Source organism: Oncorhynchus clarkii, chromosome 24, assembly GCF_045791955.1.
Source record: "Oncorhynchus clarkii lewisi isolate Uvic-CL-2024 chromosome 24, UVic_Ocla_1.0, whole genome shotgun sequence".
NCBI classification, from domain to species: Eukaryota; Metazoa; Chordata; class Actinopteri; order Salmoniformes; family Salmonidae; genus Oncorhynchus; species Oncorhynchus clarkii.
This window is the reverse complement of record NC_092170.1, coordinates 43,596,426-43,611,410: the sequence shown is the minus strand read 5'-3', so window position 1 is coordinate 43,611,410 and position 14,985 is coordinate 43,596,426. Positions and strand designations below refer to the sequence as shown.

The 14,985-nt window shown below is 46.8% G+C and overlaps 1 protein-coding gene across 1 annotated transcript in view; it reads right to left on the bottom strand.

The window, feature by feature from the left end:
- Positions 1–5,792: 5,792 nt before the first annotated feature.
- Positions 5,793–14,985, bottom strand: part of LOC139382899 (transmembrane protein 91) — a 20,940-nt gene continuing 11,747 nt past the window's right edge. The window contains exon 3 of the mRNA XM_071127161.1: positions 5,793–5,960. Within this exon, the coding sequence (XP_070983262.1) occupies positions 5,805–5,960 (156 nt within the window). The 3' untranslated portion in view covers positions 5,793–5,804. The remainder of the gene's footprint in view (positions 5,961–14,985) is intronic.

Genomic DNA, 14,985 nt, shown 5'->3' with positions numbered 1-14,985 from the left:
ATCGCGGAGTCTACCTGTTTACGTGTAGGAGAAAAGGATGCGTGCTTGGCATCGAGTTAGTTAGTATACAAGAAGGCTGTGCCCCAGTTACTCCCGTCTCACTGTGTAGATTAGAATGTCCACGGAGAACATACCAGGCTGCTGTGACATCGTGTTGTGGTTTGTAACAAACTGTATGTGCCCTTCAGCTTTCTGTAGGGTATCAATGGTGACATCGGCTGAATATGGAGTCCGTCGTCGATTTTTCATAGAAGAATTGCTTCATGTTATGATGGCATGGTTGTCTAAACATTCCCATCCTATCTAGGAGAGAGAGAGAGTCTCGTAGGTGCATGGCAATCCCCCAAAGTGGCTGCATACGGAGGAGAGAATAGCCAGTCTATATTTGGTCAGCGGGGAGCGGACGGTGTCCTGCAGGAGTAGCTTCTCTTAATGGAATGAGTCATCGCTGCCACGCAGGCAGCAGGGTCTAGCCCTTTCTCACCCTCTCTACACCCCTCTCACCCTCTCTACACCCCTCTCACCCTGTACAGCCCTCTCTCCCTCTCTACACCCCTCGCACCCTCTACAGCCCTCTCTCCCTCTCTACACCCCTCTCACCCTCTACAGCCCTCTCTCCCTCTCTTACAGCCCTCTCTCCCTCTCTACAGCCCTCTCTCCCTCTCTACACCCCTCTCTCCCTCTCTACACCCCTCTCACCCTCTCTACAGCCCTCTCTCCCTCTACAGCCCTCTCTCCCTCTACAGCCCTCTCTCCCTCTCTACACCCCTCTCTCCCTCTCTACACCCCTCTCTACACCCCTCTCTCAATCTACACCCAGTCAGTCAGGACCTATCCTGCTCCTGTCTTGTCCCCTACAGTCAGTCAGGACCTATCCTGCTCCTGTCTTGTCCCCTACAGTCAGTCAGGACCTATCCTGCTCCTGTCTTGTCCCCTACAGTCAGTACACCATTAGAATTCCTACTGCCTCCCCTACGTGTTCACGGCCTTCACACAGACTCCACAGGACTCCGTCATCCCTGTCGGGTCACTCCCAGGCCATCACAGGACTCCGTCATCCCTGTCGGGTCACTCTCAGGCCATCACAGGACTCCCTCATCCCTGTCGGGTCACTCCCAGGCCATCACAGGACTCCGTCATCCCTGTCGGGTCACTCCCAGGCCGTCCCAGGACTCCGTCATCCCTGTCGGGTCACTCCCAGGCCATCACACTCATCCCACTCCATTGACAGTCTAGTCTAGAGTATATCCCCATGTCCTTGTAATCTGTTGTGAACAGACGTGTAGGGTACGTAACAAAAATGTATTGTACCTTTCTGTGATGAATATCCTTTACATAATGTGATGGTTCCTCAGTCATCATGTCGATGATTGCTCCTTCATGCTAAGGTCAGAGGGTGACTGATCTTCAACATAAATCCAGGTTGGGGGGGGGGGGATGTTCATATGTACAGTACCAGTCAATAGTTTGGACACACCTACTCATTCAAGGGGTTTTCCTTTATTTTTTGTATTTTCTACATTGTAGAATAATAGTGAAGACATCAAAACTATGGAATCATGTCGTAACCAAAGAAGTGTTCATATAATATATTTTAGATTCTTCAAAGTAGTCATCATTTGCCTTGATGACAGCTCTGCACACTCTTGGCTTTCTCTGAACCAGCTTCATAAGGTAGTCACCCGGAATGTATTTCAATTAACAGGTGTGCCTTGTTAATTTGTGCAATTTCATTCCTTAATGCATTTGAGCCAATCTGTTGTGACAAGGTAGGGGTGGTGTAGAGAAGATCTCCATGTTTGGTAAAAGACCAAGTCCATAACTATGGCAAGAACAGAGAAAGGACAGTCCATCGTTACTTTAAGACATGAAGGTCAGTCAATCTGGAAAATTTCAAAAACTTTGAACGTTTCTTCAAGTGCAGTCACAAAAACCGCCAAGCGCTATGATGAAACTGGCTCTCATGAGGACCGCCACAGGACAGGAATACCCAGAGTTACCTCTGCTGCAGAGGATAAGGTCATTAGAGTTAACTGTCTCTCAGGAGGACTGCCACAGGAAAGGAAGACCCAGAGGTACCTCTGCTGCAGAGGATAAGAGTTACCAGCCTCAGATTGCAGCCCAAATAAATGCTTCACAGAGTTCAAGTAACAGACAAATCTCAACATCAACTGTTCAGAGGAGACTGTGAATCAGGCCTTCATGGTTGAATTGCTGCAAAGAAACCACTACTAAAGGACACCAATAAGAAGAAGAGACTTGCTTTGGCCAAGAAACACGAGCAATGGACATTAGACTGGTGGAAATCTGTCCTTTGGTCTGAAGAGTCCAAATTTGATATTTTTGGTTCCAACCCCCATGTCTTTGTGAGATGCAGAGTAGGTGAATGGGTGATCTCTGCATGTGTGGTTCCCACCGTGAAGCATGGAGGAGGAGGTGTGGGGGTGCTTTGCTGGTGACAGTCTGATTTATTTAGAATTCAAGGCACACTTAACCAGCATGGCTACCACAGCATTCTGCAGTGATAAGCCATCACATCTGGTTTGGGCTTAGTGGGACTATCCTTTGTTTTCAACAGGACAATGACCCAAAACACAACTCCAGGCTGTGTAAGGGCTGTTTGACCAAGAAGGAGAGTGATGGAGTGCTGCATCAGATGACCTGGCCTCCACAATCACCCGACCTCAACCCAATTGAGATGGTTTGGGATGAGTTGGACCGGAGAGTGAAGGAAAAGCAGCCAACAAGTGCTCAGCATATGTGGGAACTCCTTCAAGACGGTTGGAAAAGTATTCCAGGTGAAGCTGGTTGAGAGAATGCCAAGAATGTGCAAAGCTGTCATCAAGGCAAAGGGTGAGTACTTTGAATAATCTCAATTAAATTTAGATTTGTTTAACACTTTTTTGGTTACTACATGATTCCATATGTGTTATTTCATAGTGTTGATGTCTTCACTATATTATTCTACAATGTAGAAAATAGTTTTTTAAAAATAAGGAAAACCCCTTTTGAATGAGTAGGTGTCCAACATTTTGACTGTATATTTATATTATATTAAACATATTATTTTGATTAATTTATTCATACTATTTCATCCTTCCACAAGATATAGTCCCGATACAAATCTATGGTTGCTACCTAAGCCGGCTGGTCGTTCATTCTATCGGTTCGGTTGCCGAGACGCAACCCAGTCAGTCTTTTTGTTCTGTATCAATGGACACGACCCAGTCGTTCAGTCTTTTTGTTCTGTATCAATGGACAGTCGTTTGTTATAAATGTTCCATTGCCAGAATGGCTGGTAATGTTCTTATCCCTTGCTTACGTGTTGCTTGCTAACTAGCCAACTACGACGAACTTACAGTCACGTCAAACTGGGTCGTGTCCAAGTGCAGCCAGAATAACAACAAAGTAGCTTTTCACCTGGCGTAGAAAATGTGCTCACTCTTCAGGACACTGTTGTTCAGAGGAGCTAGCCAACAACACAGCTAACACAATCACTTCAAACTGAAGCTGGAAAGACTGTAAACTAGCTGCACTCTGTTTCAATTTACAATTTTTTTGTATATATCCATAAAAATGATGCCAGCTGATTCCGGCTGCCTGGCGGTCTGTCTCGTCCCAACTCCCGACCCATACACATTATTATGAGACATTTTGAAACAATGTAAATGTCGGCGAGACAGACGGCAAGGTTTATACAAATCTCCACTGTTAAAAACTACAGTTGAAGTCCGAAGTTTACATACACTTAGGTTCGAGTCATTAAAACTTGTTTTTCAACCACTCCACAAATCTCTTGATAACAAACTATAGTTTTGGCAAGTCGGTTAGGACATCTACTAGTCCAACAATTGTTTACCGACAGATTATTTCACTTATAATTCACAAATGTATTGTTAACAAAGTATAGTTTTGGCAAGTCGGTTGTGCATGACACAAGTAATTTTTCCAACAATTGTTTACATACAGATTATTTCACTTACAGCTCAATGTATCATAATTCCAGTGGGTTAGAAGTTTACATACACTAAATTGACTGTGCATTTAAACAGCTTGGAAAATTCCAGAAAATTACGTCATGGCTTTAGAAGCTTCTGATAGGCTAATTGACACCATTTGAGTCAATTGGAGGTGTACTTGTGGATGTATTTCAAGGCCTACCTTCAAACTCAGTGCCTCTTTGCTTGACATCATGGGAAAATCTAAAGGAATCAGCCAAGACCTCAGAAAATAAATTGTAGACCTCCACAAGTCTGGTTCATCCTTGGGACCAATTTCCAAACCCCTGAAGGTACCACGTTCATCTGTACAAACAATATTACGCAAGTATAAACACCATGGGACCACGCAGCCTCCATACCGCTCAGGAAGGAGACTCGTTCTGTCTCCTAGAGATTAATGTACTTTGGTGTGAAAAGTGCAAATCAATTCCAGAACAACAGCAAAGGACCTTGTGAAGATGCTGAAGGAAACATGACAGAAGTATCTCTATCCACAGTAAAACTAGTCCTATATCGACCTAACCTGAAAGGCCGCTCAGCAAGGAAGAAGCCACTGCTCCAAAACCACCATAAAAAAGCCAGACTACGGTTTGTAACTGCACATGGGGACAAATACCATACTTTTTGGAGAAATGTCCTCTGGTCTGATGAAACAAAAATAGAACTGTTTGGCCATAATGACCATCTTTATGTTTGGAGTGAAAAGGGGGAGGCTTGCAAGCTGAAGAACACCATCCCAACCGTGAAGCACCGGGGTGGCAGCATCATGTTGTGGGGGTGCTTTGCTGCAGGAGGGACTGGTGCACTTCACAAAATAGATGGCATCATGAGGCATGAAAATTATGTGGATATATTGAAGCAACATCTCAAGACATCAGTCAGGGAGTTAAAGCTTGGTCGCAAATGGACAATGACCCCAAGCATACTTCCAAAGTTGTGGCAAAATGGCTTAAGGACAACAAAGTCAAGGTATTGGAGTGGCCATCACAAAGCCCTGACCTCAATCCTATAGAACATTTGTGGGCAGAACTGAAAAAGCATGTGCGAGCAAGGAGGCCTACAAACCTGACTCGGTTACACCAGCTCTGTCAGGAGGAATGGGACAAAATTCACCCAACGTATTGTGGGAAGCTTGTGGAAGGCTACCCAAAACGTTTGACCCAAGTTAAACAATTTAAAGGCAATGCTACCAAATACTAATTGAGTGTATGCAAACTTCTGACCCACTGGGAATATGATGAAATAAATAAAAGCTGAAATAAATAATTCTCTACTATTATTATGACATTTCACATTCTTAAAATAAAGTGGTGATCCTAACTGACCTAAAACAGGGAATTGTTACTAGGATTAAATGTCAGGAATTGTGAAAACACTGAGTTTAAATGCATTTTATATATGAGATCAAGTTTATAAATTGCCCGGCTGGGCTGCTGAGATGGTGGATTGTGCAGTCAGATGGAACAGAGTAAATAGGCATTTTAACATCATAGATTTAGCCGGTGGTAACTTGTGGACTAGACACTGGCTGGATTGCGCTTTTAACCAATCAGCGTCAAGGATTTGAGCCACCCTTGTATAAAAGTATGTATATACTGTGTGTGTGGGTGTTTGTACTTATGTGTATATACTGTGTGTGTGTGTTCTATTTGTTTGTGTGTGTGTGTGTGTGTATACTACTTGTGTGTGTGTGTATATATTGTGTGTATATACTGTGTGTATACTATTTGTGTGTGTGTATATACTGTGTGTATACTATTTGTGTGTGTGTGTATACTGTGTGTGTGTGTCTCCAGCCAGGGATTACGGTGGGTTCCCAGACAGATAGGAGATGAGAGCAGCGATAGCACAGATGTACGTGATGATCCCAAACACCATGGAGAGGACAGAGAGCCACAGGGCTTGGCGGGACGCTGTACTCGCTCCCTGGATGTCCCCCTGAGCCGATGCCTTGTTGGTCTGAAAGCACAGAGAGAAGAGAGGGACAGAGAACAGAGAGATGGTCAGAATAGAAAAACATGTACAGTATCCCTGTCTGTCTGTCCTTTCTCTGTCCTCTTGCTCTCTCTCCTTCTCTCTGTCTGTCTGTCTGTGTCTCTGTCTGTCTCTCTCTCCCTCTGTCTGTCTGTCTGTCTGTCTGTCTGTCTTGGTCTGTCTGTCTGTCTTGGTCTGTCTGTCTGTCTTGGTCTGTCTGTCTGTCTGTCTTGGTCTGTCTGTCTGTCTGTCTGTCTGTCTGTCTGTCTGTCTGTCTCTCTGTCTCTCTGTGTCTCTCTCTCTCCTTCTCTATCTGTCTCTCTCTCTCTCCCCCTGTCTGTCTGTCTGTCTCAATTCAATTCAATTCAAGGGCTTTATTGGCATGGGAAACATGTGTTAACATTGCCAAAGCAAGTGAGGTAGATAATATATAAAGTGAAATAAAAATTAAGGGTAAACATTACACATACAGAAGTTTCAAAACAATAAAGACATTACAAATGTCATATTATATATATACAGTATTTTAACAATGTACAAATGGTTAAAGGACACAAGATAAAATAAATAAGCATAAATATGGGTTGTATTTACAATGGTGTTTGTTCTTCAAATGCCCTTTTCTCGTGGCAACAGGTCACAAATCTTGCTGCTGTGATGGCACACTGTGGAATTTCACCCAGTAGATATGGGAGTTTTTCAAATTTGGATTTGTTTTCGAATTCTTTGTGGATCTGTGTAATCTGAGGGAAATATGTCTCTCTAATATGGTCATACATTGGGCAGGAGGTTAGGAAATGCAGCTCAGTTTCCACCTCATTTTGTGGGCAGTGAGCACATAGCCTGTCTTCTCTTGAGAGCCAGGTCTGCCTACGGCAGCCTTTCTCAATAGCAAGGCTATGCTCACTGAGTCTGTACATAGTCAAAGCTTTCCTTAATTTTGGGTCAGTCACAGTGGTCAGGTATTCTGCCGCTGTGTACTCTCTGTGTAGGGCCAAATAGCATTCTAGTTTGCTCTGCTTTTTTGTTAATTCTTTCCAATGTGTCAAGTAATGTGTCTGTCTGTCTGTCTGTCTGTCTGTCTGTCTGTCTGTCTGTCTGTCTGTCTGTCTCTCTCTCTCTCTCTCTCTCTGTCTCTCTGTCTCTCTGTCTCTCTCTCTCTGTGTCTCTCTCTCTCCTTCTCTGTCTGTCTCTCTCTCTCTCCCCCTGTCTGTCTGTCTGTCTCAATTCAATTCAATTCAAGGGCTTTATTGGCATGGGAAACATGTGTTAACATTGCCAAAGCAAGTGAGGTAGATAATATATAAAGTGAAATAAAAAATAAAAATTAAGGGTAAACATTACACATACAGAAGTTTCAAAACAATAAAGACATTACAAATGTCATATTATATATATACAGTATTTTAACAATGTACAAATGGTTAAAGGACACAAGATAAAATAAATAAGCATAAATATGGGTTGTATTTACAATGGTGTTTGTTCTTCAAATGCCCTTTTCTCGTGGCAACAGGTCACAAATCTTGCTGCTGTGATGGCACACTGTGGAATTTCACCCAGTAGATATGGGAGTTTATCAAAATTGGATTTGTTTTCGAATTCTTTGTGGATCTGTGTAATCTGAGGGAAATATGTCTCTCTAATATGGTCATACATTGGGCAGGAGGTTAGGAAATGCAGCTCAGTTTCCACCTCATTTTGTGGGCAGTGAGCACATAGCCTGTCTTCTCTTGAGAGCCAGGTCTGCCTACGGCGGCCTTTCTCAATAGCAAGGCTATGCTCACTGAGTCTGTACATAGTCAAAGCTTTCCTTAATTTTGGGTCAGTCACAGTGGTCAGGTATTCTGCCGCTGTGTACTCTCTGTTTAGGGCCAAATAGCATTCTAGTTTGCTCTGCTTTTTTGTTAATTCTTTCCAATGTGTCAAGTAATGTGTCTGTCTGTCTGTCTGTCTGTCTGTCTGTCTGTCTGTCTGTCTCTCTCTCTCTCTCTCTGTCTCTCTCTCTCTCTCTGTCTGTCTCTCTGTCCTCTTTCCCTGCCTCCAGTCTTTCAATTTTCAATCATACTGTTATACAATTACAAAATGTAAAAATGCATAATATTTGGTCATTTATTTTGTCATATCCTGTAATGAACCAACATAAGCTGACACTGATAACAGGATGGAGGATGACTGTTCTGACACTCCCACTGCTTATCGCTCATTCATCACATTCTGTTTCTTCTCTTCCCCTTCCTCTCCTCCTCCTCCTCCTCCATCCAGAGCCTCCTCCTCCTCCTCCATCCAGAGCCCCCCGTCCTCCTCCTCCCCCATCCCTCCATCCAGAGCCTCCTCCTCCTCCTCCATCCAGAGCCTCCTCCTCCTCCTCCATCCAGAGCCCCCCCTCCTCCTCCTCCCCCATCCCTCCATCCAGAGCCTCCTCCTCCTCCTTCATCCAGAGCCCCCCGTCCTCCTCCTCCCCCATCCCTCCATCCAGAGCCCCGCCTCCTCCTCCTCCCTCATTCCTCCATCCAGAGCCCCCCTCCTTCTCCTCCCTCATTCCTCAATCCAGAGCCCCCCTCCTTCTCCTCCCTCATCCCTCCATCCAGAGCCCCCCTCCTCCTCCTCCCTCATCCCCCATCCAGAGCCCTCCCTCCTCCCCCATCCAGAGCCCCCCCTCCTCCTCCTCCCCCATCCAGAGCCCCCCCTCCTCCTCCTCCCCCATCCAGAGCCCCCCCCCCTCCTCCTCCCTCCTCCCCCATCCAGAGCCCCCCTCCTCCTCCTCCTCCCTCCTCCCCCATCCAGAGCCCCCCATCCTCCTCCTCCTCCCCCATCCAGAGCCCCCCTCCTCCTCCTCCTCCCTCCTCCCCCATCCAGAGCCCCCCCCCTCCTCCTCCTCCTCCCCCATCCAGAGCCCCCCTCCTCCTCCTCCTCCTCCCCCATCCAGAGCCCCCACCCTCCCCCTCCTCCTCCTCCCCCATCCAGAGCCCCCCCTCCTCCTCCTCCTCCCTCCTCCCCCATCCAGAGCCCCCCTTCTCCTCCCCCATCCAGAGCCCCCACCCTCCCCCTCCTCCTCCTCCCCCATCCAGAGCCCCCCCTCCTCCTCCCTCCTCCCCCATCCAGAGCCCCCCCTCCTCCTCCTCCTCCTCCCCCATCCAGAGCCCCCCCTCCTCCTCCCTCCTCCCCCATCCAGAGCCCCCCCTCCTCCTCCTCCCTCCTCCCCCATCCAGAGCCCCCCCTCCTCCTCCTCCCCCATCCAGAGCCCCCCCTCCTCCTCCTCCCCCATCCAGAGCCCCCCCCCTCCTCCTCCTCCCTCCTCCCCCATCCAGAGCCCCCCCTCCTCCTCCTCCTCCCCCATCCAGAGCCCCCCCTCCTCCTCCTCCCCCATCCAGAGCCCCCCCCCCCCCTCCTCCTCCTCCTCCTCCCCCATCCAGAGCCCCCTCCTCCTCCTCCTCCCCCATCCAGAGCCCCCCTTCCTCCTCCTCCTCCCCATCCAGAGCCCATCCCCAGTGTCCTCCATTCCAGGTATGCTCTCAACATTATTGGAAATCCATGTGCTGCTTGTTATGAGTGTAATGAAAGCCTAATGAAGGCCATTGATCGGTGCACTGCCTGAGCCTCGCTACTGGTTAGCTCTAACACACACACACACACACACACACACACACACACGCTAATGGTGAATAACACTTCAAAGTTAAAGGCCCAAGCCAAGGTGGGGTGTAGCACCCTGCTAATTGGTTAGTTAACGCTGCCTGAACTCAGGGTGACTGGATGGTAATGTCCTCTACTCTGAACATTGTCTCTGGGTGACTGGATGGAAATGTCCTCTACTCTGAACATTGTCTCAGGGTGACTGGATGGTAATGTCCTCTACTCTGAACATTGTCTCTGGGTGACTGGATGGTAATGTCCTCTACTCTGAACATTGTCTCAGGGTGACTGGATGGTAATGTCCTCTACTCTGAACACTGTCTCTGGGTGACTGGATGGTAATGTCCTCTACTCTGAACATTGTCTCTGGATGGTAATGTCCTCTACTCTGAACATTGTCTCAGGGTGACTGGATGGTAATGTCCTCTACTCTGAACATTGTCTCTGGGTGACTGGATGGTAATGTCCTCTACTCTGAACATTGTCTCAGGGTGACTGGATGGTAATGTCCTCTACTCTGAACATTGTCTCTGGGTGACTGGATGGTAATGTCCTCTACTCTGAACATTGTCTCTGGATGGTAATGTCCTCTACTCTGAACATTGTCTCTGGGTGGATGGTAATGTCCTCTACTCTGAACATTGTCTCTGGATGGTAATGTCCTCTACTCTCAACATTGTCTCAGGGTGACTGGATGGTAATGTCCTCTACTCTCAACATTGTCTCTGGATGGTAATGTCCTCTACTCTGAACATTGTCTCTGGGTGACTGGATGGTAATGTCCTCTACTCTGAACATTGTCACTGGGTGACCGGATGGTAATGTCCTCTACTCTGAACATTGTCTCTGGGTGACTGGATGCTAATGTCCTCTACTCTGAACATTGTCTCTGGGTGACTGGATGGTAATGTCCTCTACTCTGAACATTGTCTCTGGATGGTAATGTCCTCTACTCTCAACATTGTCTCTGGGTGACCGGATGGTAATGTCCTCTACTCTGAACATTGTCTCTGGGTGACTGGATGGTAATGTCCTCTACTCTGAACATTGTCTCTGGATGGTAATGTCCTCTACTCTGAACATTGTCTCTGGGTGACTGGATGGTATTGTCCTCTACTCTGAACATTGTCTCTGGATGGTAATGTCCTCTACTCTGAACATTGTCTCTGGGTGACCGGATGGTAATGTCCTCTACTCTGAACATTGTCTCTGGATGGTAATGTCCTCTACTCTCAACATTGTCTCAGGGTGACTGGATGGTAATGTCCTCTACTCTCAACATTGTCTCTGGATGGTAATGTCCTCTACTCTGAACATTGTCTCTGGGTGACTGGATGGTAATGTCCTCTACTCTGAACATTGTCACTGGGTGACCGGATGGTAATGTCCTCTACTCTGAACATTGTCTCTGGGTGACTGGATGTAATGTCCTCTACTCTGAACATTGTCTCTGGGTGACTGGATGGTAATGTCCTCTACTCTGAACATTGTCTCTGGATGGGTGACTGGATGGTAATGTCCTCTACTCTGAACATTGTCTCTGGATGGTAATGTCCTCTACTCTGAACATTGTCTCAGGGTGACTGGATGGTAATGTCCTCTACTCTGAACATTGTCTCTGGATGGTAATGTCCTCTACTCTGAACATTGTCTCTGGGTGACTGGATGGTAATGTCCTCTACTCTGAACATTGTCACTGGGTGACCGGATGGTAATGTCCTCTACTCTGAACATTGTCTCTGGGTGACTGGATGGTAATGTCCTCTACTCTGAACATTGTCTCTGGGTGACTGGATGGTAATGTCCTCTACTCTGAACATTGTCTCAGGGTGACTGGATGGTAATGTCCTCTACTCTGAACATTGTCTCTGGGTGACTGGATGGTAATGTCCTCTACTCTGAACATTGTCTCTGGGTGACTGGATGGTAATGTCCTCTACTCTGAACATTGTCTCTGGGTGACTGGATGGTAATGTCCTCTACTCTGAACATTGTCTCTGGGTGACTGGATGGTAATGTCCTCTACTCTGAACATTGTCTCTGGATGGTAATGTCCTCTACTCTGAACATTGTCTCTGGGTGACTGGATGGTAATGTCCTCTACTCTGAACATTGTCTCTGGATGGTAATGTCCTCTACTCTGAACATTGTCTCTGGATGGTAATGTCCTCTACTCTGAACATTGTCTCAGGGTGACTGGATGGTAATGTCCTCTACTCTGAACACTGTCTCTGGGTGACTGGATGGTAATGTCCTCTACTCTGAACATTGTCTCTGGATGGTAATGTCCTCTACTCTGAACATTGTCTCTGGATGGTAATGTCCTCTGAACATTGTCTCTCTGGATGAACACTCTGAACATTGTCTCTGGGTGACTGGATGGTAATGTCCTCTACTCTGAACACTGTCTCTGGGTGACTGGATGGTAATGTCCTCTACTCTGAACACTGGATGGTAATGTCTCAGGGTGACTGGATGGTAATGTCCTCCTCTGAACATTGTCTCTGGATGGTAACTATCTGAACATTGTCTCTGACTGGATGGTAATGTCCTCTACTCTGAACTGGATGGTAATGTCTGTCTGGGTGACTGGATGGTAATGTCCTCTACTCTGAACACTGTCTCTGGGTGACTGGATGGTAATGTCCTCTACTCTGAACATTGTCTCTGGGTGACTGGATGGTAATGTCCTCTACTCTGAACATTGTCTCTGGGTGACTGGATGGTAATGTCCTCTACTCTGAACATTGTCTCTGGGTGACTGGATGGTAATGTCCTCTACTCTGAACATTGTCTCTGGGTGACTGGATGGTAATGTCCTCTACTCTGAACATTGTCTCTGGGTGACCGGATGGTAATGTCCTCTACTCTGAACATTGTCTCTGGGTGACTGGATGGTAATGTCCTCTACTCTGAACAACTGGATGGTAATGTCCTCTACTCTGAACATTGTCTCTGGGTGACTGGATGGTAATGTCCTCTACTCTGAACATTGTCTCTGGATGGGTGACTGGATGGTAATGTCCTCTACTCTGAACACTGTCTCTGGGTGACTGGATGGTAATGTCCTCTACTCTGAACATTGTCTCTGGGTGACTGGATGGTAATGTCCTCTACTCTGAACATTGTCTCAGGGTGACTGGATGGTAATGTCCTCTACTCTGAACATTGTCTCTGGGTGACTGGATGGTAATGTCCTCTACTCTGAACATTGTCTCTGGGTGACTGGATGGTAATGTCCTCTACTCTGAACATTGTCTCTGGATGGTAATGTCCTCTACTCTGAACATTGTCTCTGGATGGTAATGTCCTCTACTCTGAACATGGTCTCTGGGTGACTGGATGGTAATGTCCTCTACTCTGAACACTGTCTCTGGGCGACTGGATGGTAATGTCCTCTACTCTGAACACTGTCTCTGGGTGACTGGATGGTAATGTCCTCTACTCTGAACATTGTCTTTGGGTGACTGGATGGTAATGTCCTCTACTCTGAACATTGTCTCTGGGTGACCGGATGGTAATGTCCTCTACTCTGAACATTGTCTCTGGATGGTAATGTCCTCTACTCTGAACACTGTCTCTGGGTGACTGGATGGTAATGTCCTCTACTCTGAACATTGTCTCTGGGTGACTGGATGGTAATGTCCTCTACTCTGAACATTGTCTCAGGGTGACTGGATGGTAATGTCCTCTACTCTGAACATTGTCTCAGGGTGACTGGATGGTAATGTCCTCTACTCTGAACATTGTCTCTGGGTGACTGGATGGTAATGTCCTCTACTCTGAACATTGTCTCTGGGTGACTGGATGGTAATGTCCTCTACTCTGAACATTGTCTCTGGGTGACTGGATGGTAATGTCCTCTACTCTGAACATTGTCTCTGGGTGACCGGATGGTAATGTCCTCTACTCTGAACATTGTCTCTGGGTGACTGGATGGTAATGTCCTCCACTCTGAACATTGTCTCTGGGTGACTGGATGGTAATGTCCTCTACTCTGAACATTGTCTCTGGGTGACTGGATGGTAATGTCCTCTACTCTGAACATTGTCTCTGGGTGACTGGATGGTAATGTCCTCTACTCTGAACATTGTCTCTGGGTGACTGGATGGTAATGTCCTCTACTCTGAACATTGTCTCAGGGTGACTGGATGGTAATGTCCTCTACTCTGAACACTGTCTCAGGGTGACTGGATGGTAATGTCCTCTACTCTGAACATTGTCTCATGGGTGACTGGATGGTAATGTCCTCTACTCTGAACATTGTCTCTGGGTGACTGGATGGTAATGTCCTCTACTCTGAACATTGTCTCTGGGTGACTGGATGGTAATGTCCTCTACTCTGAACATTGTCTCTGGGTGACTGGATGGAAATGTCCTCTACTCTGTCTGAACATTGTCTCTGGGTGGTAATGTCCTCTACTCTGAACATTGTCTCTGGGTGACTGGATGGTAATGTCCTCTACTCTGAACATGGTCTCTGGGTGACTGGATGGTAATGTCCTCTACTCTGAACATTGTCTCTGGGTGACTGGATGGAAATGTCCTCTACTCTGAACATTGTCTCTGGGTGACCGGATGGTAATGTCCTCTACTCTGAACTCTGAACATTGTCTCTGGGTGGTAATGTCCTCTACTCTGAACATTGTCTCTGGGTGACTGGATGGTAATGTCCTCTACTCTGAACATGGTCTCTGGGTGACTGGATGGTAATGTCCTCTACTCTGAACATTGTCTCTGGGTGACTGGATGGTAATGTCCTCTACTCTGCTTCAGAATGCAGTATTCACAGATCTAACAGCCTTTTTCCTAAACTCCGCGTGACACGAGAGAGAGAGAGAGAGAATGCTCACAGTAAAACACACAGAATGTTCTAGTGTCCTTCAGTGACACGGACTATCTACCTAATAACCATCAGAGTTTTTGTGTGGAGAGATTTACGTGAGAGAGTCTGTACCTGTGCCTCAGACAAATCTGATTTTGGCGGATGCCAGGAGAACGCTACCTGCCTGAATGCACAGTGCCCACTGTAAAGTTTGGTGGAGGAGGAATAATGATCTGGGGCTGTTTTTCATGTTTCGGGTTAGGCCCCTTTGTTCCAGTGAAGGGAAATCTTAACGCTACAGCATACAATGACATTATAGACGATTCTGTGCTTCCAACTTTGTGGCAACAGTTTGGGGAAGGCCCTTTCCTGTTTCAGCATGACAATTCCCCACGTGCACAAAGCCAGGTCCATACAGAAAAGGTTTGTTGAGATTGGCATGGAAGAACTTGACCGGTCTGCACAGAGCCCTGACCTCAACCATATCGAACACCATTGGGATTGAATTGGAACGTCGCCTGCGAGCCAGGCCTAATCGCCCTACATCAG